This window comes from Sciurus vulgaris (assembly GCF_902686455.1).
Source record: "Sciurus vulgaris genome assembly, chromosome: X".
Classification (NCBI taxonomy): domain Eukaryota; kingdom Metazoa; phylum Chordata; class Mammalia; order Rodentia; family Sciuridae; genus Sciurus; species Sciurus vulgaris.
Window position 1 is genome coordinate 1916368 of NC_136471.1, and position 23104 is coordinate 1939471.

The 23104-nt window shown below is 45.8% G+C and overlaps 1 protein-coding gene across 6 annotated transcripts in view; it reads left to right on the forward strand.

The window, feature by feature from the left end:
- Positions 1-11: 11 nt before the first annotated feature.
- BCAP31 (B cell receptor associated protein 31) overlaps positions 12-23104 on the forward strand; it is a gene marked incomplete at its 3' end in the record, with an annotated part of 31417 nt that continues 8324 nt past the window's right edge. Inside the window, exons 1-5 of one of the 6 annotated variants that reach the window (XM_079124288.1) lie at positions 12-119; positions 871-979; positions 1186-1320; positions 3022-3122; positions 7813-7960. In XM_079124288.1, the coding sequence (XP_078980414.1) occupies positions 1229-1320; positions 3022-3122; positions 7813-7960 (341 nt within the window). In that variant the 5' untranslated portion in view covers positions 12-119; positions 871-979; positions 1186-1228. Of the gene's footprint in view, positions 129-870; positions 1030-1185; positions 1321-3021; positions 3123-7812; positions 7965-23104 lie in introns of those variants that run through there. The other 5 variants (XM_079124290.1, XM_079124285.1, XM_079124286.1 and 2 more) reach the window with 5 other exon arrangements.

Sequence of the window (23104 nt, forward strand, 5' to 3'; positions counted from 1 at the left end):
GTGGGCGGGGCCCTGCAGGCACTTCCGGTTTCCGGCTGCGGGGAAGGGGCGGGGCCGGGACTGTGGTGAGAGAGTTTGGTGGTTGCGGCGGGGCGTGCGTGGTGATTGTGAGGAACTCGGTGAGCTGGGTCCGTGTGCCCGCCTGGGCTCCAGGGTCGCGAAGGCTACCAGCCCTCCAGCGAGGGCGAAGGGCGAGCAGCGTGGAGAGGCCGGGGGTCTGGGAAATCTAGGGGCCTGGGGCCGACCCAGGAGTGTGGGAGAGGGCCGGGCTGAGGGAAATGGGCCCGCGGCGACGGTTGGAGCGGGGCTCTGGGGGCTCGAGGGCCGGGGGACGGTGTTAAACCCCACCCGTAGGAGCTCTGGGTGAGCCTTGGGGAGAGTTTGCCGGGCCGCCTGATGCCGCGTGGGCGGCTCGAGAGCTGGGTGGCGTTGTGACCCACCAGGGCTTCCGAGGAGACTCGCTTCTTCTAGAACTTTCTTTGGGCGTGGGCTTGGGATGCTCAGTCGGCCCTGACTCCTGCCCTCTAGGAGTCGCTCGTGTGGGCCTTGTCAAGGCCCCTCAAGGCTCCCACCCCACGGAAGGCAGGAGCAGTCCGAAGGCTTTTTTAGCTCTTGAAAATGGTCCCAGAGGGAGGCGCTGTGTTTTTCCTCTGTGGCTCGGGAGGGTTGGGGACCGAAGGGCTCCCCGTTTCTGTGGGAGTGTGCGTGGCGGCCACGTTGGAGAAGGTGCAGTTACTAAAGCTCTGCGGCCCCGGGGCTGACTGTAGCAGGGGTTTGAAAACTGCCCAGCGCGCCTGGGAAGGGAGCCCGGTGGGTGCTGAGGATTTCCTCCTGCTCGTGTACTCTTGTTTACGGAAAACGTTTTCTTAGTTAAACAGGCCTAAGGAGTCTCTGGGACTCCCCAGGGAAAGAACTCGTCAACAAAGGTGGCTCCGGACGTGTTAACACACATGCTGGAGGGCGGCAAGTAACTGTCCCCGTAAGCGGAAGTCTGTCGGGCGGTTGGACGCCATTGGCCAAGTAGCTACGGTCCGTTGAGCCCCGATTTAGCTGGTGCTTCCCGGGCTCTGAAGCAGAGTGCGGGTCCAGGGTGATGAGGGGCAACCCTGGCTTCTCCAAATACCTAAACTTGATGTCGGTGGTTGCGCAGTTCTCATGGCTTCTGTTCCCTCTGTGCCTTGCTAGGAAACGAGCTCACATCTCCTGTTGGAAACCTGCTAGCCACAGGATGAGTCTGCAGTGGACTGCAGTTGCCACCTTCCTCTATGCAGAGGTCTTTGCTGTGTTGCTTCTCTGCATTCCCTTCATTTCTCCCAAGAGGTATGGCCTGTGGAGCAGGCAGGAGGGTGCCTGCCACCGAACCCTGTAGCTTGTGCATGTGCAGCCTTGGTGGACCCTGGGGTTGGGGCCAGATGAAAACAGGTAGAACCTGTCTGGGTTGAGGGTGGCAGGGGTATGTTTTTTATTGCCAACCTCGCACACCCTTGTGGTTTGTCACATGTTGTTGAGTTTCTTTCCTGTGCACCCTGTCCTCTGGTCTTCAGAATGCTCCAAAAGGAAGATTTATCTCGTTTTGGAAACAATGCCCTACTGCCTACCCTTGGGCCCCCACAGTGCGGAGGAGGGTGACTGTGTGAAATCCAGAACACTTGCACCACTGGGTCACATTGTTGCTGATTTGCTGACTTGTGTCCTAACTAGCCTCACTGGCACTGCATAGTAACCTCATGAGCATTACTCAGCCTGTGAAGGATGAAGCCATATTCCTTTTTAATGGACAAAGGAACTGTTAAAAGCTAATTTGAAGTTGATTTTTAATTACACATGATACACAAACACTTAATTCCTGTTGAAATTAGAATGTTACAAGTAAGACTGAGTAGCCACAGATATCTTTAAAGATCATTTTTTTAAAATGAAAAATAGTCTGATGCAATGCCTGAGGAAAAATGCAACATCACCTAAGGAACGCTTTTGTTTGCTAAAAACCAAATCTGCATACAAATTAGGAAATGTAGAGCCCCTTGGAGCTGCAATCTGGGAAGCTTCCTAGGGCAAACTACCCACCTGAGGCAGGAGGATAGCAAGTTCCAGGTTAGCCTGGCAACTTGAAGGCCCTCTTTCAAAATGAAAAGGGCTGGGGGTGTAGCTCAGTGGTAGGCTGCCAACCTTGCATAGAGGAGGCCCTGGCTTTAATCTCCAGTATCTCATGCCAAAAACAAAAGGCGGGAGGAGGGGTGATAAGGTGGAAGGTGCAGAATAAGACAGACTTAAACACTTACTTACCAAATGCCAAATCAGAACTTTGTTGGCCCCTGATGGTAACAAAGCAACTGTTAAAACAATTGGGCTTTCAAATGCTGCCTCTGATAATGAGGAGGGGGCCTTGCTAATTTTAACAATATGTAAACATTTCTGAAGATAATTCTCCACATCCCGAAGTATTTGTGAATCTGGATTGTTTTGTAATCAGAGTGGTAAAGACTAGACAACCAAAATTTGTCATGTAGAAAGTTCAAAGAAATACCAAGTGTGTATGGCAAACACTTAAGTACTGCAAAGCCAAATATGATGAAAATTGTTTCTTGATAGAAATGGCCTGTGTTTTAAGACTTATTTTTTAAATTTTTTTAATACTTGTATAGACATCTTTTTATTACCCACCCTACTTTTTGTACCAGGGTTTGAACCCAGGGGTGCTTAACCAGCGAGCCACATCCCCAGCCCTTTTATTTTGAGACAGGGTCTTGCTAAGTTGTTGAGACTGGCTTTGAACTCGGAATCCTCCTGCCTGAGCCTCCCGAACCACTAGGATTACAGGCATGCAGCACCACTCCTGGCTTTTTAAACGCTCTTGAAGGGACAACATGAATTAGAGAATTACAGGCAGCTAAGGCTGACTTTGTATGGGCTTTTCCACCACAGGGGAACAGCTGGCTTTCTATTCTGCTTAGGGCCTGGGTCGTAGGGGTGTGTATGTGTGTTTTTCTTTAGTCCCTATGCTTTTCATTTCCTTTACAGATGGCAGAGGATTTTCAAGTCCCGTTTGGTGGAGTTGGTAGTGACCTATGGCAACACCTTTTTCGTAGTTCTCATCGTCATCCTTGTGCTGCTAGTCATTGGTGAGTGAGCTGAGTGGGTCTGGGGGCAAACTGCCTATCCTAGATCTTGTGCCATGGCCTCTGCTGCAAAGCCCTGTGCCACTTTGGATAAGTGCCCTGTGTCTTTCTCTTGGGGAAGAAGCTCCCTTCTATTTATTTTATTTATTTATTTTGGTACCTGGGATTGAACCCAGGGGCGCTTAACCACTGAGTCATATCCCTAACCCTTTTTTACATTTAGAGACAGGGTCTTGCTGAGTTTTTTAGGGCCTTGCTAAATTGCTGAGGCTGGCTTTGAATTCATGATCTCCTGCCTCAGCCTCACAAGCTACTGGGATTACAGCTGTGCTCCACTGAGTCTGTCAGAAGCTCCCCTTTGTGAAGAGGGCGCTGCTGATTACTAGCAAGGCCTTCACTTTGATAGGTGCTTCTTGCAATAGGTGTGGGCTTACACCAAGAGGTCTTTTTATGCTCTTAAGATGACTATCTCATGTTTCTGGTGTTGCTCCTTGGGTCATTTTAGAACTGACTGGGAGAAACTAACTGGTCCCCTGACTTTGGTCTAAATAGTGCTGCTGGTGAGTCACATAGAGAACAGTATGGTCTCCTCCCTTGAAGTTGAAACAGTGCCTCGGATATAGGACTGAGCACCAAGTAGATGGTGAACTTTGCTGGGAAGGGGAACCCTTTCACATCCTATGGGAAGGACCCAGATTTTTGGCAGTGTCTTTTGGGAACAGATCCCAGAGTTCTCTGCATTTTTGCTAGACTTGAGGTTTTTCTGGGTCCTTCTACCTGTGTATATAACCCCAGCATCGAGTTGTATATTTGCAGGGATTTGAAAGATAAACCAGTCAGAGGGCAGGCTTCAGGCTTGTGTTAAGATGAAAGGGGAACATTTTATAATGAGGTGGTGTTGAGAACATTTGGGGCCACAGGGAATCAATAATGCTCTTTTCTGGCTATTAGATGTTTGTTGTTTTGCTGTGGTGAATGATCATGATAGTCACCTTGCTTAGACTCCAGAGAATTTGCTTGGCTCTGCTGCAGTTTGCAGTCCTGTTTCAGAGCTGTGACACTTGCTTAGGTGTAGAGTACTTCTCTCCCTCAGTGCCCAGAATTTCCGCCACAGGGTCAGGGATGTAGGTCAGAGGAGTGTACAGAGCCCCACCCACTAGCTACATTATTGGGTATTTCTCTTTCCTGATGTCCTGGGGCCTGATGGGATTTGTCTAGGCAAGACTGTTTCTGAACAGGCCAGGTGTGGCCTACCAGTTCCCAGGCACATAGGGTAGGTGCCTCCTGCCCACATACCTCAATGTTCTTGAAACACTTGGCAAGTTCCCTGGAAGCACCTCTTTTTGATCAGGGTTCTCTCCCTTCAGCCTCTGAGCCAGGAACCAGTAGGGAATATGCGAGTCATCCTTGAGACTTGCCCCTTCCCCAAACCAGAGCCATAGTCTCTCTTTTCTAGTGTAGCTTACCCACTAGGAAAGCTAACTTACCAGAGAGGCCTTTTGTAGAATCTAGTAGTTGTCAAAGCATTCTTTTTGGAGATCATGGGTCTGCTGGGAGTTCTAGAGAGACATATGTCTGATGATTAGCTGTGTCCTATCATAATGATAAGCATACTTTACAAACATGTGCAGATCTTCTGCAGGTAGAAGTATTAATAGTAGAACTACTGAAAGGTAATAGGTATAAGTAGCACGAGCTACAGCTCTGGCTAGCGCTGTTCACCAGGAGTGGTCTGGATCAGATATGACTGGGAGAGTAGGGGTGATGCGGCAGGGTCCATCTGCCTGGCTGGGACCCAACATGGGAGTGGGGACTGGATTCTGCTGTGGGCTTTGGGTTGGTAGTGCTCAGCCTCCCCCAACCCTAATCTCTTCTCACCTGTTAGCCATTGTGGTCCTTAGGATGATGGAGTTCTTGGATCACAACAACAATGTGAGAAGTCATATTTTTAATCTCGTTTTTCTGATTGCAAAGTGGTACATAGTTAATATTAAAAATGCAGAAATTTCTGGGTGTGGTTGACACTTGCCTGTAATTATAGCTACTCAGGAGGCCGAGACAGGAGGATTGCAAGTTCAAGGCCAGCCTCAGCAACTTAGTGAGAACCTGTCTCAAAATAAATAAAAAGGACTGGGGATGTAGCTCAGCGGTAAACTGCTCCTGGATTAAATCTTCAGTACCCCCGCCCCCAAAAGATGCAGAAATTAAAGATAGGAAGTTGAAGTCCCCTGTGAGCCCATGCCCCACAGGTAACCATCATGAATACTTTGTTGTGCATTGAAATATATACAGTGCTGGGATCATGTACACATTGTTTTGGATTGTGCTTTTTCTGTTTACCTTAGGAATCTTTTCATAGCAATCACATTGCTTTTAAAAACCCGTGCCTTTAATCCCAGCAACTCTGGAGGCTGAGGCAGGAAGATCACAAGTTCAAAGCCAGCCTCAGCAATTTATTGAGGTGCTAAGCAACTCGGTGAGACCCTGTCTCTAAATAAAATACAAAATAGGGCTGGGGATGTGGCTCAGTGGTGCAGTGCCTCTGAATTCAATCCCCGGTCCCCCTTCCTACCTCCTCACAAAAAAAAAGATTTTATAGTTCTGGGTGTGGTATTGCACACCTGAAATTCTGGCAACTTCAGAGGCTGAGGCAGGAGGATCCCAAGTTTGAGACCCTTAAGGAGGCCCTTAGCAACTTGACCATACCCTGTCTCAAAGTAATAAAAGGGGTTGGGGATGTGTCTCAGCAGTTAAGCACCTCCTGTTCAATCCCCAGCACCAATCGATTGGACTGGGGATGTAGCTCAGTGGTGAAGTGTCCCTGGGTTCAATCCCCACTATCCCACCCCCTGCAAAAAAAAAAAAAAAAAAGTTAAATAAAAGATTGTATAGTATTCTCACATGGTTGCACCATAGTTTAATTCCCTTTATAGGCGTTCTTGTACATGCTTCTGTGGGATAAATTCATAAAGGTGGAATTGCTGAACCTGAAGGTATGAACATTTTACATTTCTTAATGGATATGTTGTTGTACCAGTTTATACCCCTATTGGCAGTGTGTGAGAGTGCTTGCTTGCATCATGACACAGATTTAACACAAAGACACCAGGAAGGGCAGGTATATTTTTGTAATGCAAAATCAGCATGAAAACCAACCAGTCCCAAACCAAGAAATTATAAACCAAACAATACCAAGACATTAATACCCACTAAAACCTTTTTTTTTTTTTTTGGTGATACTGGGGATGGTATCCAGGGACTTATGTTGTGCATGCAAGAAAAGCACTATACCACTGAGCCACACCCTCAGTCCCAGATAGTGATCTCTTGCCCTTCTTACATGGGGAGCTATTAAGAGCATTCTTCAGGTAGATTTTATGTACTGACTTTTTTTAAAAGCCGTCTCAGGTAAGTGGGGAAAAGTAGTAGGTGTGTTGTGGTTCCATGTACATCTGTCTGTAACATAAAAGTGGAACCGTAGTGCTGTGCATTTGACAATGGCTCTTTTGGGAGTAGAGGTTGTTTCATTTACTCATGGTTATTTGAATACCCACTGTGTGCCCAGAGATGTGCTAGCTCTTAGGAATATGGTGGAAAAAGCTCTGCTTTCATAAAGTCTATTTTGGGGAAGAGAGACAAGAAACAGGTTTTAAGATAATTTCAGAGACAGATTTGTATTATAAAGCAGATAATGGGGTGATGTGACTGATAGTGACTTTAGATCAAGGGACCACATACTTGTATATACACTGTAGGGGGTGATTAATCCCTTTTTACATACCTTTTTATTTTTTCCTGGTACTAGGTGTTGAACCCAGCCCAGGGGTACAATATTACTGAGCTACATCCAGTTCTTTTTGTTTTGAGACAGGGTCTCGCTGAGTTGCCCAGGCTGGCCTTAAACTCAATCCTCTTGCCTTGGCCTCCCAAGTAGCTGGGATTATAGGAGTGCACCACCATTCTTGGCATGTTTGAACTTTTTTGGGGGGTGAGTACTGGGGATTGAACTCGGGGCACTTGACCACTGAGCCACATCCCCAGCCCTATTTTGTATTTTATTTAGAGACAGGGTCTCACTGAGTTACGTAGTGTCTTGCTTTTGCTGAGGCGGCTTTGAACTTGTGATCCTCCTGCCTCAGCCTCCTGAGCCTCTGAAACTACAGGCGTGTGCCACCACGCCTGGCCATGTTTGAACTTTTGATGAGCATAAATTCCTTTTCTAATCAGAATAAGACATAAATAATAAAGCCTATTGTAAAACTTAGAAACCCTTGATTTCAGTGCAGCTCCATGTTTCTTAAGCAGGTGTTTCCACAAACAGGATACCTGGCTTGCCAGTGAGATAGCTGGCAGACTGACTTGAGAGAAGGAGAACAAGTGAGATTGGGGGCACAGTGGGAAAGGGATGCTGCCACTGTTGCCAGCAATACTTAGCCTGGGTTAGTGAAGTATAGACCAAGCTGTGGTCTGGATAGAATGGAGCAGGTATTGATGTGCAGAGAGCCAGAGCAGAGAGGAGGCCTGAGGGAGGAAGCTTTTGATAAAGCCTCCCGTGGGTGTATGTGTGTGTATGCAAGTAGAAGTAATTGGGGAGATGGATTTGAGGGAAGTGAGGCCAACCCTTCTCATGGTACCTGTTCCTCTTGCCCAAGTGACAGCTAAATACTCCTGTCTTCTCTCTGCTTCACTATAGATGCTGTGCGTGAGATTCGGAAGTATGACGATGTGACAGAAAAGGTGAACCTCCAGAACAATCCTGGGGCCATGGAACACTTCCACATGAAGCTTTTTCGTGCCCAGAGGAATCTCTACATTGCTGGTTTTTCGTTGCTGCTGTCCTTGTGAGTCAGGAGGGGCCAGGGTCTGTGAAGTGAACCTTGGGTTAGTTGGGGACATGGAGCTCTGTGTACACAGCCTCCTGTGGCTTCAGCTCCTCAGGCTGTGGCTTGGACTCAGCGGCCCTGTTTGTGTTTACGGAGCCACAAAGTTGACCCTTCATCTCCAGAGGCAGCATGTTAAGTGGGAAGGGGTTGACTGAATGCCAAAAGACCCTAACTCTCTCTCTGGTCACTAGGAAAAATATATTACCATCTTGCAATCTCTTGCACATAGATCGAAGTGAATGACAAAGCCCTTCCCTCCTTCCCCTCCTCTGGAAGAGGACATGTGGAGCCCAGCTCATAAGGGACTGACTGACCTAGGACCTTTTCTGTATGGGGTGCTTAACTTGAGAAGAGTGGGCAAAAGTGACATGGAGGGGGCCAAGATCAACCCTGTCCTTCGGACCTTTTCAGGTGTAAGCATGTCTTGGCCACATGTTGTATTCTATGGTGCCCTGAGTACTTCTGATGTTTTTGTTTTGGACAAGGCCAAGTCTTTGTCAGGGCCAGCACTGGCTAATTGGGCAAGACCAGACTAGTACAAAGTGCCAAGATTAAGGGTGGATAAAGGTATTAGAAAGATTTGCTGCTATGTGATTCAGGGCTAAAAAAGCCAAGTATCTTACTTAGTCCATTTGTGCTGCTGTAACAAAATAACCTGAGACTGGTAAGTTGTAACAGTAAAATTATTTCTCACAGTTCTAGAGGCTTGGAGTCTTGAGATCCAAGACACTGGCAGGTTTGGTGTCTGGTGAAGGTTATTTTCTACTTCTAAGATAGTGCCTTATTGCTGCATCCTTTGGAAAGGCAAAACATTATCCTCATGTGACAACATGGCTAAAGAAAACCTAAACTGGTTCCCTCAAGGCTTTTTCAGTACTGGGGATTGAACCCAGGGGCACTCTACCACTGAACTATACACCAACCCCCCCTCCCCCCCCCCTGCTTTTTTTTTGAGACAGGGTGTTGCTAAGTTGCTGAGGCTTATCTTGAACTTGGAATCCTGTCTCAGCCTCCCAAGTACTAACCTCCAGGCCTTTATAAGGCACTAATCAATTTATGAGAACAGGGCCCTCAGGACTTAATCATTTCCAAATAGGCTCCACCTCTTAATTCTACCACAATAGGGATTAAGTTTTAACATGAATTTTGGGGAGCATTGAGATCATAGCACCAAGTGAATGTGTGGATTCTTAGGCTGGGCTCGTGGATGGTAATTTCCTACCTGGTTGTGTGCCCAAAGACACAAGACTTGTCAGTACCTAAGCGGTTCTTGCCCTCCAATCCTGTAGTGCCTCCTGCTTCACTAGGTACTGGAATGATTACCTGCCTGGGATTTAGCCTTTTAGGAAATAGCCTTAGTCAGATGATCTTGGACTCAGATGATCTTAGACTCCCTGGATCCATCTTGGAAGGGGGTAGGCTATGAAGCTGGAAAAAAGAAACATTTTTTTGTTTACTGTTTTATGTTTAGTGTTTAATGTGCTGAATGCACGTGTGTGTGTGTGTGTGTGTGTGTTTGCTGAGAATTGAACCCAGGGCCTTGTGACTGCTAAGCTCGTACTCTACCACTAAGCTACACCCTCAGTCCTAACATCTTTTTAATCACAGATATAATCTGCAACTTTGACATCCCCAGATTGAGGAAAGTAGGAAATGAGAAGGCTGGGAGGAATCAGACACATACCCTAGATTCTTGGAGTTTTAGGAAGCTCCAAAAAAAGTATGATGTTGTGGTTTGAGAATGAAAGGGAGGCATACTCTGAGGCTCTCAAACAGGATTCTGAGTATGACCATGAGTCAAATGAGGAAGGAAAGAGAGCAGAGAGGAGGAGAGGAAGCTGAGGGAGGATGTCTGCCAGCAGCATCTAGATCTTTGGTGGATTGGGGTTGTAGCTTAGTTGTAGACAGTGGTAGAGTACTTGCCTAGTATGCACAATGCTGTGGGTTTCATCTCTAGCACTCTAGCGGGGAGAGGTATGGGAAGGGTGAAATCCTGCCATGAGCTCTGCATGGGGAAACAGGAAGAATTGGGGGGGACAGCAGGACCCTTTACATGACTGCTAAGGAGATGGAGGACAGAAGGAAACATGGTAAGAGAATTGAAATCCCTGGTGGACAAAGGTCTACTACATTACCTGTCTTTTCCAAATGATATAATTTCTTAGACTCAGTGGTATTATGTCCAGAAACTATTGAGGTTGGATGCAGGTGGAATTGCTGCTGATCCTTGTGGAATAACAGGGTGAGAGAGATGCTGGAGGGCTATAAACAGGCCAACCTCCTGGTTTTCAAAGGGAGGAGGTGGGTGAGGAAATGACCAAAATGGAAGGCTTTGACTGATCCCAAGCTGTACTCTAGAAAGAAAAGCTTATGTGCTTGTAGAAAGGAGGGATTATTGGTGACAGCTATGAATTCCTGGAGAAGTTTATCAGCCTTAGCCCTACCTTCTGTAGATCAAGCAAAGATGGATTCTCAGCACAGTGTTTGCTGAGCTCTAAGGCTGTTCTCAGATCAAATGGTGGGGTATGGGCAGGGCACCAGCCTAACATTGTACTTAGGTGTGGTCATAACTCACATGAGTGATTGGTGTGTGGATCCACACCATCCAAATAAGAGGCCTCTGTAGGCCCACTACCTGCCTCTGTCCTAATCCATGATTATCTGCATGAGGGCATGAAGGACAGATGTGGAAAGAAGTGGGACATGAGAAAGAATGGCAGATAGGCTAGCAGTTATGTCCTGGTGCTTCCCATAGACTATGCTAAGTTCTTTTCTCTCCTGACTGTTCTGCCTCTAGAAGGATACATCCAGCTCAGATGCTGTAGGTATTGTATAATCATGCCAGGGCATAGTGGTCCCCTCTCTTTGGCAGCTTTAGGGTGGCCAGGCTACCAGGAGAATATGTTCCCAGTGTAGTCCTCTGTGTCCATTACTTTTGTGTTAGGATATTCAGTTTAATTTCTGCTATTGACCTTGTTTTTCTTTTTAATTGAGATATGTGCCATGTAATGACAGGACATGTTCTGAGAAATGTACCACTAGGCAGTTTCTTTTTTTAAAGGGTGCTGGGAATCAAAACCAGGGCCTCTCACCTGCCAGGTAAGCACTGTACCCGTGAGCCACATCCCCTGTCCATGGTAGACAATTTCATTGTGGTAATGCAGAGCATATTTCATAAGCCTAGAGGTACAGCCTATTGTGCATCTAGACTGTGTGGTCTAGCCTGTTGCTTCTAGGCTAAATCCTGTATAGCATGCTACTTTCTTGCAGTTGAATACAATGGGAAGTATTCGTGTATCTAAACTTATAAAAGGCATAGGGGCTTGGAGTGTAGATCAAGGGTGGAGTGCTTGCCTAGCATGTGCAGGGCCTTTGGTTCAGTCCTCAGCAATGCAAAGAAACAAAACTCCCAAAACAATGTTGATTAGAAAGGTACAAAAAGTTGGTACAACTCTGTGGGGCACTTCCCATAAATGGAACAGCTGTTCTGGGTTAGTTGGCGAGTGAGTGGTGAGTGGATGTGAAGACCTAGGACATCACTGTACACTGCTGTAGACTTTATAAGCACTGCACATATGGGCTACACTGAATTCATAATATTTTTCTTCCTTTAATAATAAACTAGCCTTAGCTTAATGTAACTTTTAACCTTTTTAATTTTAACTCTTGTAATAATGTGGGATAAACCAGAAACCCATTGTATGGTACAGCTGTACAAAAATATTTTTATACCCTTATTCTAATCCTTTTCCTTTTAAAATTATTTCTTTTTAAACTTTTGTTAAAAATAAAGACAGAAACACACAAGTCAGCTTAGGCCTGCACAGAGTCAGGATTATCAGTATCACTCTTCCACCTCCACATCTTGTCCTATCATTAGGTCTTCAGGGGCAGTAATATGCATGGAACTGTCACTTCCTTTGATGACAGTGCCTTCTGCAACATCTCCAGAATGACAGCCTAAGGCTCTCTTTGAGGATGTGTCACTCCTTTTAGAAATATGTCCATAGTGGTTTGCTTGATGTTTGTTTTTTTCATCATAGATTTGCTTGTAAGCAGATTATGTATCATGAATATTCCTCTCTTTTAATGGAAATTCCTAGGGGTTGGGGTCTGCGTCTTCACAAACTTTTTTATAAATATAGTGCTGGAAATGGAACCCAGGGCCTTGCACATGGTAGGTAAATGCTGTACCCTTGTACTGAGCTACACCCCAGCCCCATGTTTTCACGTTTTTTAAGAAGCTTGTTGAGGTCTACAAAAACTGCTAAATGCTTTTCTGTGAATTTTCCTGGGGAGTCTTCTTTTCCTTCTCTTACAGTTCCTTTTCTTTTGTCTTTTTTTTTTTTTTTTTGACCATGCATTCACTGTCCTCTGCCATATATGTGATGCATTGTTGACTGAAATGGCATATGGCACATGACTATGTAGTAAAATTCACCGTTTTTGGCGTAGAGTTCTGTGAGGTTTTTATTTTTACTTATTTATTTTTGCTGATTGGGGTATCCATCCTTGAACCTTGCTTATGCTAGGCAAGAGCTATACCGTAGAGCTACATCCCCAGCCCTGTTTGAGAATTCTTGGACAAATGTGCTTTTGTTCACCGCAATCAGGATGCAGAATGGTTTGAAATTTTCTTTCTAACTTAAATGTAAATGAGTAGCTTCAAATAAGTCAGCTTTCATTTATCCCATAAAGTATTCCCAAAGTGATGCCTGGGAGTTGGGAGAATGGAGTTCAATTTGATGGTGCTGTTCACATTGTGCTCTTACAGTCCTAATCCTTTATCTGTTGTGTTGGCAGCCTACTCCACTGTCACCTCTTCCTTTGACAAGCATGTAAGGCTTTACCTAATTCCCTTTTAAAAGTGTCAAACAAGATAAATGGCTGATTTCCCTTGTTCAGATTGTTCAAGCAACCACATATCTCACCTCTCTATCTTAGCGGTGGAAACTTTGAGAGCTACATGTCAGCTGTCTTGCTGTTCCTGCAGCACCCTCATGTGGCTCCATCCAGTCACAAGGTGGGTCTTCTGGGACATCTACTTAGAAAAGGCACAGTGATCTCAGGGATCATTGTGGGTTCACCAGTTGCCCACAAATGATCTATTTAGTCATTTCTAGAGTTTTTCCAGAAATACATACTCCCTAGTCTAAGGGTCAGATCCTATGATGATGGCTATGGCCCATAAAGAACTTCTGTTGTTTTTAAAATTTTAATACTTTTTTTAGAAAGAGCCAGACATAGGAAAAAAATAACGGAATAAATCAAACATCATTACTCTATGTAAATATATGAATATGCAAATGGTATGCTGTTACTCCATATACAAACTGAAACAACATGTATCCCATTTGTTTACAATAAAAATAAATAAAAAAAATAAAAAGAGCCAGACATGCTTGTAATCCCAGTGACTCAGGAGACTAAGGCAGGAAGATCACAAGTTCAAGATCAGCATCAGCAATTTAGTGAGACCCTGTCTTAAAAAATAAAAAGTCATGGGGATGTGGGTAAATGCCCTTGGGCTCAGTACCTGGAACCAAATAAAAATAAAGTGTTTCAAGGCCTTGAACTGTCCTTGAACTCCTGACTCAAGTGATCCTCCTGGTTTAGCCTCCTGACAGATATATTCCATTGTACCCATCTGGAATTACTGTTTTTGTGTAATCTTAGCCACAGAAATGTTCTTGTCCACACTTTATATCTCTACAACCTATATGTGACATGCAAGAAACACCTAAAGATAAAAAGCCATCCTCTATTATTTAAGTTACAAACATTATACCTGGTTATAAAAAAGTATAAACATTAGCTCCCCTCAAACATACTACAAATAATACAAAAATTTCAAGCTACAGGTAGTAATAGGGATTTTTCTGGACTTGTAAATCATTTTTACATGTGTACAGCACTTTCCTTACAAGTGCCATATCGTTTAACTCAACCATGTCTCTTAGCAAATTTTCCAAATGACTCACGCAGACCTCCCTCATTCTTGACAGCTGTGTAGTGTTCTGTTTGTGAGAGGCGCATCCTTGGTTTAATGAGTTCTGTGCCCGGATATGTGAGCTAGCTTGAAATTACGAAAAAAATCTCACATGCAGTGTCATAATGTTGCCCAGACTGGTCTCGTCAAATTTCTGGACTCAAGTATCCTAAACCTTATTCTCCAAAGTAGCTGGGACTAGGGCTGGGGATGTAGCTCAGTAGTAAAGTGCTTGCCTGGCATGCATAAGACCCTGGGTTCAATCCCCAGTACTGCAAACAACAACAAAGTTGTGGCTGGGACTACAAGTGTGTGCCACTGTGCCCTGCCAGCATTTTTACTACTGAAAATTCAGCATCCCATTCTGTGGTTTCCAGCCTACCCTTTGCATGTTAGGTTCCCATTTTCCTTTTTTATAACTGTTGGAAACTGCTCTAAGTGTGGCCTGGGACCCAGTAGCCTTGGGAGGACCTGAACTTGCTGGGAGCTCAGCTTCTTGAGCTTGAGCACCTGTCTTTGGATGAGTTCCCTGGGTAACTGAAGCACTTAACAACTTGTATGGTGCTGCCCTGTACCTCCTGTGAATGTGACCAGTAGGCCACCTCACAGGGCCTCCTGGCTGTATTATGAGGTTTTACTTCCTTTATCTAGTCTGGACTCATTCAGAATGATTCATTGCAATGCCTACCTCCTCATACACCTGGGCTGCTGCTTTCAGGAACCCAGTTACTAGCTACCCTTTGTGTGTTTGCAGCTTGCCTCTCATATCTGTCAACACATGCTGTCAGTCCTGGATAAATAGTAAATAAATAGACTAATCCCTCTTATAGGCTAATCCTTTGTTTTTGTACTTTGTGTCCTTGGGTATATCCCTCTCCAGACTTTTATGCCCATTCTTTAAAAAATGACCCACTGTTAGCCATTTGCATGCCCATGTGGAAGATGGAGAGCGATCTCTCTTTGATGGGGCTAGTTTGGTTGTATTATGAGAATCGTTTTGTTTGGTCTTAGCAAACCTTGGAGCATTACAATGCATAACACATTGCTGGTTCTCACGGGCGAGTAAGGTAGCATAGTTGGGAGGCCAGCACTTGAGTAGCTTTTAGCACATTGTGTTGAAGTCAAGGCAGAGGGAACTCAGCTGCTGTGGGAGCATAGTTGGACAGTACACACTTTCATAGGGTAGAGGTGTGTGCACTTGGTAGGTCAGTGCACAGGAATCAGAAGTTAGGAGGTTTACGTTCCTGTGCCTATGCTAACCCCTTCAGCAGCTATGTGGTCTTGGATAAGCAACCTGCACCTCTCACCCTCAGTATTCTTTTCTGTTAAACAAGGGCTTATCTAGCACTGGTCTACCACATGGCTTCACCTGTGTGTGTGAGCTCTTACATGGTGTTTTGGGTCTGGTTGAAACCAATAAGGAGGACTTTAAAAACCCTTTGTATTAAGTGGGAATTTATGTGTGTGTTTTTTGGTTGGTTTCGTACTAGGGATTGAACCCATAGGTATTGAACCACATCCATAGGCCTTTTTATATTTTGAGACAGGGCCTTGCTTAGGGACTAGCTAAATTGCTGAGGCTGTTTTTGAACTTCTGATCCTCTTGCCTCAGCCTCCTGAGTTGCTGGGATTAGAGGCGTGTGCCACTGTGCCCACTTGTGTGTGTGTGTGTGTGTGTGTGTGTGTGTGTGTTTTGGATATGGGGGATTGAACTCAGGGACACTAAATCACTGAGCCACATCCCCAGCCCTCTTTTGTATTTTATGTAGAGACAGGGTCTTACTGAGTTGCTTAGGGCCTCTCTTTTGCTGAGGCTGGCTTTGAACTGAGGATCCTTCTGCCTCAGCCTCCCAAGCCACTGGGATTACAGGTGTGTGCTACTGCGCCCAGTGTGTGTGTGTTTTGATTGAAACCAGGGGCCTTCTACCACTAGCCATATCCCTACCTTTTTTATTTTTTGTTTTTTGGTTTGAGATAGGATCAAAGTTGCTGAGGCTGGCCTTGAACTTGAGATCTTCCTGCCTCAGCCTCCTGAGTCACTGGGATTACAGATGTGTGCCACCAACACCTGGCTAGATGGGAATTTGTGAACAGAGAAGGGCACCCAGGAGAGATGACCAAACATTGTGCCCACGGCTGAATCCCAGCCAGGGTTCTTTGCGTTGGTGAATGCTTTAGTACTGAATGGGTGATTTCAGCTCACCTCTAGCTAGATCACATAGTGGGCTGCTCTCTTTCCTGGCCTGACTTTGGTAGGGAGATGTCTATACAATCTGTGCTAAACTTGACCTCTCTGAATGGCTTCTTAAGTCTTGATTTTATGTTAATGACTGCAATCTCTTAGTCCCTTTCATATAGCAAAAGATCAGGAGGTCATCTGGTAGTACATATTCATTGGAGGAATATGAGACTTTTTCAATTTTTTTTCTTTTTTGTTGTTCTGGGGGTAGAACCCAGGACCTTGAATAACTGAGCAAGTGCTCTACCACTCAGCTACATCCCCAGTCCACATGAGGCTCTAAATAAGCAAAAATGAGAAAATAAGTCCTGAGTTGCAACTATAACTGCTCTGGATATATACCTTTGCTATGTAACTTTTCAGACCTTTCTACATGTAATAGCATCTAGTACTTCTTAAACATTTTATGTACCAAACATATATTAAGGTTTTACAATTCTGCCATGAAGAAACTTGGGATCAGAGAAGTTCAGAAACTTCTCTGAGTTTTTGGAGTTAGTCATTGGCAAAGCTGAGATTTCAGAGTGCTCTGTCCTGAGCACCTGGATTTTTCCCTACAGAATTCACATGCTTCTTAAAAATGAGATCAAGGTTTAACTGTCACGTGTAGTGATTTATATTTGCCACTGAGTTTAACATAAATGTTTTTTCCTGGACAGCTGATCTGTCTCTCTAGCATTCTTGTTTGCCGCCTCGCAATTCCTCACTGGTGGACATTAAGCCAGTTGCCCTGGGTGTTTTGTTTTGTTTTGTTTTCCCAACATATAAACAGTTGAAAACAACTCTGAGTTGTCATTTTTCCTGCACTTCAGCTAGCCCCACTTTATTTGGCCCTCCTGGTCCTGTTTATCTCTTTCCCTTCCATCTTTGTGTGCATCTCACTGGGAATAGCTGGCTCAGTTCTTGAACATGTGCAGGCCCCAGCCTGTAGAGCAGGGTAGATGGGGTCAGAAGAGGTGGGCAGTAGGGCAGAGGGTTTCAGAAAGAATTTGTTTGAGACTTTTCTGGGTGATAGACAGCCAAGGGCGTTTTCTATTAGTGATGTGGCCTGGTCAGTGTCTTGGATTACAATTTTAAGGCTGTGTGGGATAGAGTGGAATGGGAGTTCATTGTGAGAGATTCTGTCACCCTCAGTCAGGGCACTGGTAGCTAGAGTGAAGGAGGGAACAGGTCTAAGAGACACTGATGCCTGGGAGGTTCTCTTGGCACATTGAATGCGAAAGACCTGGTCATCTGCTGGAAAGGGAACTCTCCACTGGTTAGCTTCATAAGTAGGTGAGATGGGAGTTGGCCACAGACCTTCAGGTGGCAGAGGAATGGGCCAGCAGAGCCCACTGGGAGGGCATGCTGGGGATAACAGGGGAAGAAAGGTTGAGTGCATGCGGGCTAGACAGATCAACAGGAAAGGGTGTGTTGAGGAATGGGGGAAAGGACCAGGAGTCACAGAGGGAAAGGGAGAAGAAAAATGGAAGTTAGAGTGCTGAGTGCCCATGGTAGGGGAGAGAACCAGGTCAGGAGAAAGCCTGAGTGGCCACTGACTCCTGTCAGGCTAGGGTTAGGAAACATGGGGATTAGCCTATATTCCTGTCCACCCCCCACCCACAGTTGCTGCTGTTGCTGGGGGTAAGGAGGAAGTGGGAAGTCTGAACTTCAGAACCAAGGTGCTCTGAGCTTTTGCCTGGCCCAGGTGCCTGTTAATATGAGGCTTGGGACACCTTGTTACCTCTTGAGTCCTCGGGTTCCTTTTCCTGCCACAAAGTTTGAGAACCACTGCTTCAGCCCTATCCCTTGACTCAGGAACTGGGGGTGCTTTGCCCTGTATCCTTGTCCTGTATGACCCCCTTGTCTTGGGAATTTTTAATGGAAAATATACAGCCAAAGACTTCCCATAGTTACCATTTCTTAAAGATATAGTTAATCAGAATTACAGGCCTGTTCCTGTGCACTGGCCTCTAGAACTCTTTTCTCCTGCAAAACCCAAACTCTGTACCCATTACATAGCCTGTGGTTCTTGCCTTGCCCAGACCTCTCTTCCTTTGTCCCCTCAGAGCCACCACTATAGCAGGACCACCATCACTCTGTGTAGACCCCAGTAGGAGCCTCCCTACTAGGCTTCCTGCTACTAGCCTGTCCATCATGCCCCAACCAAGTGACATTCCTTCCGGTGACTTCATATAGCCTCGATGCTTGACCCACAGATCATTGGTGACGTGACCCTAACAGTCTCTGCTTTGGCTTTTTCCTGTTGTGAGCCAGCAACATCAGTCTTCTTGGAGAACCTTGAGTGATACACACCTTTCTGTGAGCATTTCTGGGGCATTTATCTTGCACACACTCTATGACCACTTGCATAGCCAGTGCCCCCAGTTCATGCTGCTGGCCCGGAGAGTTGTCGTCAGGTCCAGGATAGCTGACACATTGGGCTGTGGGGGTGGTGCTTGGCATATTGGCCCTGCACAGGGAACCTACACTTTTCCCTTTTGGACTCGTCAGCTTGTGCCAAGGGCCTGGCACCAAAGAGGAGCAGCCTGAACTTGTTGACTGACTGGGTTGTCATGGGTTGATGGTAACAGCTGTAGGTGCTTGTCTGATTTGAACTTGTCAAACTGCGATGCCAGGCATTTTCAATTGAAAGCCCAGTCTTTCAGGTCTTAAGAGTGATGACAGTGTGTGAAGATGTGCATATCTGGACCCCTTCAGGGGACCACACTGGGGGAGTCACTAGCTACAGGTTCTGTCTTTTATATCATTGCTCCTGTTACCTTGCTGCCTGCTTTGGTGCCCTGGGAACACAGGTGGTGGGGGTCCCTCTTTTTTGAGAGAGGATCTGATTTGTTCCAATTTCTGTGCTTTTCCTGTGAAACAAATCTGTTTCATAGGAAATAGAATAGCACTGCCCAACAGAATTTTGGTGATGGAAAAGTCCTAGAGCTGCAGTGTCTCCTCATGTGACTGAGCACTTGAAATGTCACTAGATTGATCAAGAAACAAAACTTTAATCTTAATTTCAGTTTCAGACTAAACGGCCACCTGCATTGGACAGTGCAGGTCTAGACCAGTGGTTCTCAGGGGTGATTTTGCTCCCACAAGGGACATTTGTATCTGGGGACATTTTTTGGTCGTCACAATTGAAAGGGGGTTTGTTGGCATCTAGTGGGCAGAGATGTTGCTAAACAAACTAATACAGAAGACAGTTCCCAGAGCAAAGAACATTCTGTCCCCAGATGCCACTAGTGCCAAGGTTGAAACCCCATGGGCTTAACCATCTAGCACCTGCCCTGTGACAAGGGCAGACCTCCAGTATAGGCTAGGAACTGGGATTGGCCATAGGACAGAGGGGCCCAGAAGGCTTCAGGGAACTCCTTAAGCCCTTGCCCCCATCAGGCAAGTAACAGGCATTTACTAAGCACTGGCTTGGCACATATTGATGTGCTGAGCCATGCCCCAGTGCCAGGACAGGATGGAGCTGGACCTTGTCCTCAGAGTGACATGGGTGTCAGTGCAGGGAGTACCAAAGCTAGCAGCTATTCCTAAGTCTGTCTGTCTTTGGCTGCTTCTTCCTCTCACAGGAGATGACAATCCCTCATCCTCTCTCACAGCTTGTCACTGGCATCTGATCCAGGCAGGGCTATAGCCCCTGCCAGCTCCAGGAACTAGGGAGTGAATGTGGCTGTTGAGGGAGGGGCTCAGGCCTAGTGGTCTGAATCTGAGAAAGAATTCAGCTGTGGTGGAGGCTGGCACACTTATTTGCAGGCTCCTCTCAGCAGCTCCAGCTGGGGCTGTGGATCAGGGCCAAGCCTCTAGGATCATTTGATGGCTTATAGGCAGGTTGGGATCAGAGCTGAATTCCGCGCGCGCGCGCGCGCGCGTGTGTGTGTGTGTGTGTGTAGGGGTACTGGTGATTGAACCCAGGGCTTGTGTATACTAGGCAAATCTTATACCACTAAGCTACATCCTCAGCCCTTTTAATTTTTTTTTTTTTTTTTTGGAGACGGGTTCTTGCCAAGTTGCTCTGCATTACCTCAAAGTTGTGATCCTCCTGCCTCAGGATTTCAGGCGTGTGCCATGGCACTGGGCTTAAGCTCCTCTTTTTAACTGCCGGTCTGAAGAGTTCCCTTCTGAGGGCCTGGGTTATCTGCTGGAAGGCAGTGGAGCCTTTTTAATCCACAGGATGTAGTTAGTCCACTCAGAACCTTGGGTGAGTGAGCTGCTGTGCTCTTCATTGGGTCAGTCCTGCTCATCAACAGCACTTTGCCCATGCAGATAGTTAGCACCCCTGTGATACCAGGGCTTGTGTTTAATGGTGAGAGGAACTAGAGTTGCCATGTAAGCTGACAACAGCATGTGCCAGCCACAAGGGTAGAAGGCCAACACCCCACCTGGCCTCTACCTGCTGATGTGCCCTAGCCAGGGGTTGCTTTCTTCCTGCTTGCCCAGGGACCATAGTGGCCCCTGGTGGCCCTGTTAGGCAGGTTGACATGATGAGGGTGGAGCTTAAAATTGGGTCTGGGTTTGAATTCTGGTTGTTACTGGCTAGCTGTGTGATTTCAGATCAGTTCCCCTCCCTGAGCCTTTTTCCTCAACCCTAAAGCAGAGATGAGGATATAGGCAATTCATGTTACATTCTCAGTGATGCCTGGCATGTAAGAGGTGTTTGATGCCTGATAACTGGTTTCAGTCTCATCCCTGTTGGTGATAAGAGTTTGGTGGGATGTTTTTCCTCATGCTTGGTAGATTGCCAGGCCCAGAGAGGGAATTAAAGACTCAGTCTTGACCTTCAGTGGGACAGGTACTATAGCCAGAGCAAGGGCTAATGTTGTTTTGCCTACTCAAAGAGCAGAGATTTAGGGAAGAGACTGCTCCGAGGAGAGGTCTAAACAGAAGTTGAAAATGAACCAGTGTAGGTATCTTCAGGGAGCTCCAGACATCTAGATGGGTGATATCCTGGCCACACTAGAACCCCTCAGGGTGGGCTCCACTTTTATTGACTTGGGAACGGCAGGTGTGTATGTAAGTAGAATAGTAAGGCACAGGCCCACTTTTAGCACTGGGCATCTCACGTCTCCACCCCCCAAATGTTTCCCTACTCTGGATTGTTTTGAAGCAAATCTGAGATAATATGTTTACAGACAAAATAATATTTTGGTTTTGTTTGTCACTTTGAAAAGGTAGAGATTTTTAAGACATAAGTATGCTGACACCTTATGTACAAGAAGTTTATAATAGGTTTTATATAAAATCTTTAGTGTCTATCGACATTTCCCTGATTACTTTATAGTTTATCCAAGTTCATATCTAGATAAGGTAAATAGGAGTTTAAAAAAAATACTGGTGCTGGGGCCACCCAAAGATAGTGATTAAATTGGTGACTCTGCTATGCAGCCTCACTGAGGGCCACTGCTACCAAAGGCCAATAAAGGAATTTTTTGAACTTAAGTTCCATTTGATGTTTTCTCTTTGTCTCCCTTTGGCCATCTGTTAGTCTGTCCCTCCCTCAGTTCTTCCACTGGTCGTCACCTTTTCTTAACCCATTAGCTTCTAAGTTTTTAATTCTGTGAACATACTTAAGTATTCAAATATTTGAAGTTAGCATAAGTGGTATATTTGTTGCTCAGTTAGTTTTTATAGGTGTTCTACATCTGGGATGATGGGACAAAATGGGTTAAGAGTACAAACACTGGAATAGCAATTCAGGCCTAGATATTGGGGAAGAGCCTTTTTGAGAACCCCATTGATTCCTAGCTCCCCCTGTCCCAAAGTCAAAATCATCCAACTGTGCTGTGTCCTTTGGTGCTGGGTCTTGGGGAGTTCTGACAAGGGGTTTCCCTTTGAATGGCTTGAAAGGGACCACTTGACAAGCATCCAATCGAACAACATCAGCTGCTTTCAAAATATAGATGCTGTTTAGCCTCTTAAATTTGGGCCAGAGTAGTCTTTCTCTCACTCTTAAAAAAAAAAAATGGTGAATGAGTTCCTTTGGGGCAAAATTCTGAGCAAACAGGGGCCCTTTTCTATTTCAAGGTCTTTGAAAGCTTATTTTCCTAGGAGTGGTCCCCTTTGTTTACCTCTGTGGGCCGGCCACACAAGCAGGGTGTGGGTGGGTGGGAGAAGGCTCACGGGTTCCCTCACAGCAGTGTCTGTGGCCACATGAGTGGTTCACTGCTCCCCATGGGCTGGAAATTGAGCTTCCCATCTCCCTTGTGTACAGAGCATTTCAATGGAGTACCATACAGTTGAGCTCACTGTGGTGCTTCTCCCTGGGCTCTGAGCACCATTGTCAACCTGCTGGAGGCACTTAGCTATGATGGGCACCAGTGCTGGGCACATCTGGGGGTGACAGCCTCCTGACTCACACCATAATGGATTACTTCTCCAGCATGTTTTAGTTTGAGTGAACCAATTACAAATGTCTGCCAAAGTTGTCTGGCTTCCTGTTGCTTTCTTTTTCTTTTTCTTTTTCTTTTTTTTTTTTTTTTTTTTTTTTTTGCAGTGCCTTTTTGAGAACCCCATTGATTTGAACCCAGGGTCTTGTGCTTGTGAGGCAAGCACTCTACCAACTGAACTATATTCCCAGCTCCCTTCCTGTTGCTTTCTGCCTCCCATGTCACCCCAAACTCCTCAGCTGGTTTCAAGAAAGAAGCATGAGAAAACCCCTGAAGTAGCTCATTCACATCATTTGTTCTCTTTACCTCTTTTTTTTTTTTTTTTTTTGGTATTGGGGATTGAACCCAGGGGCGGTCAACCACTGAGCCACATCCTCAGTTTGTTTTTATTTTTTTATTTTGAGACATGGCCTTGCTAAGTTGCTGAGGTTGGAAGGGACTTGGCTGCCCTTTGGGGTGACCTTTCTTGGATCTTTCCTAGGGAACTTCTG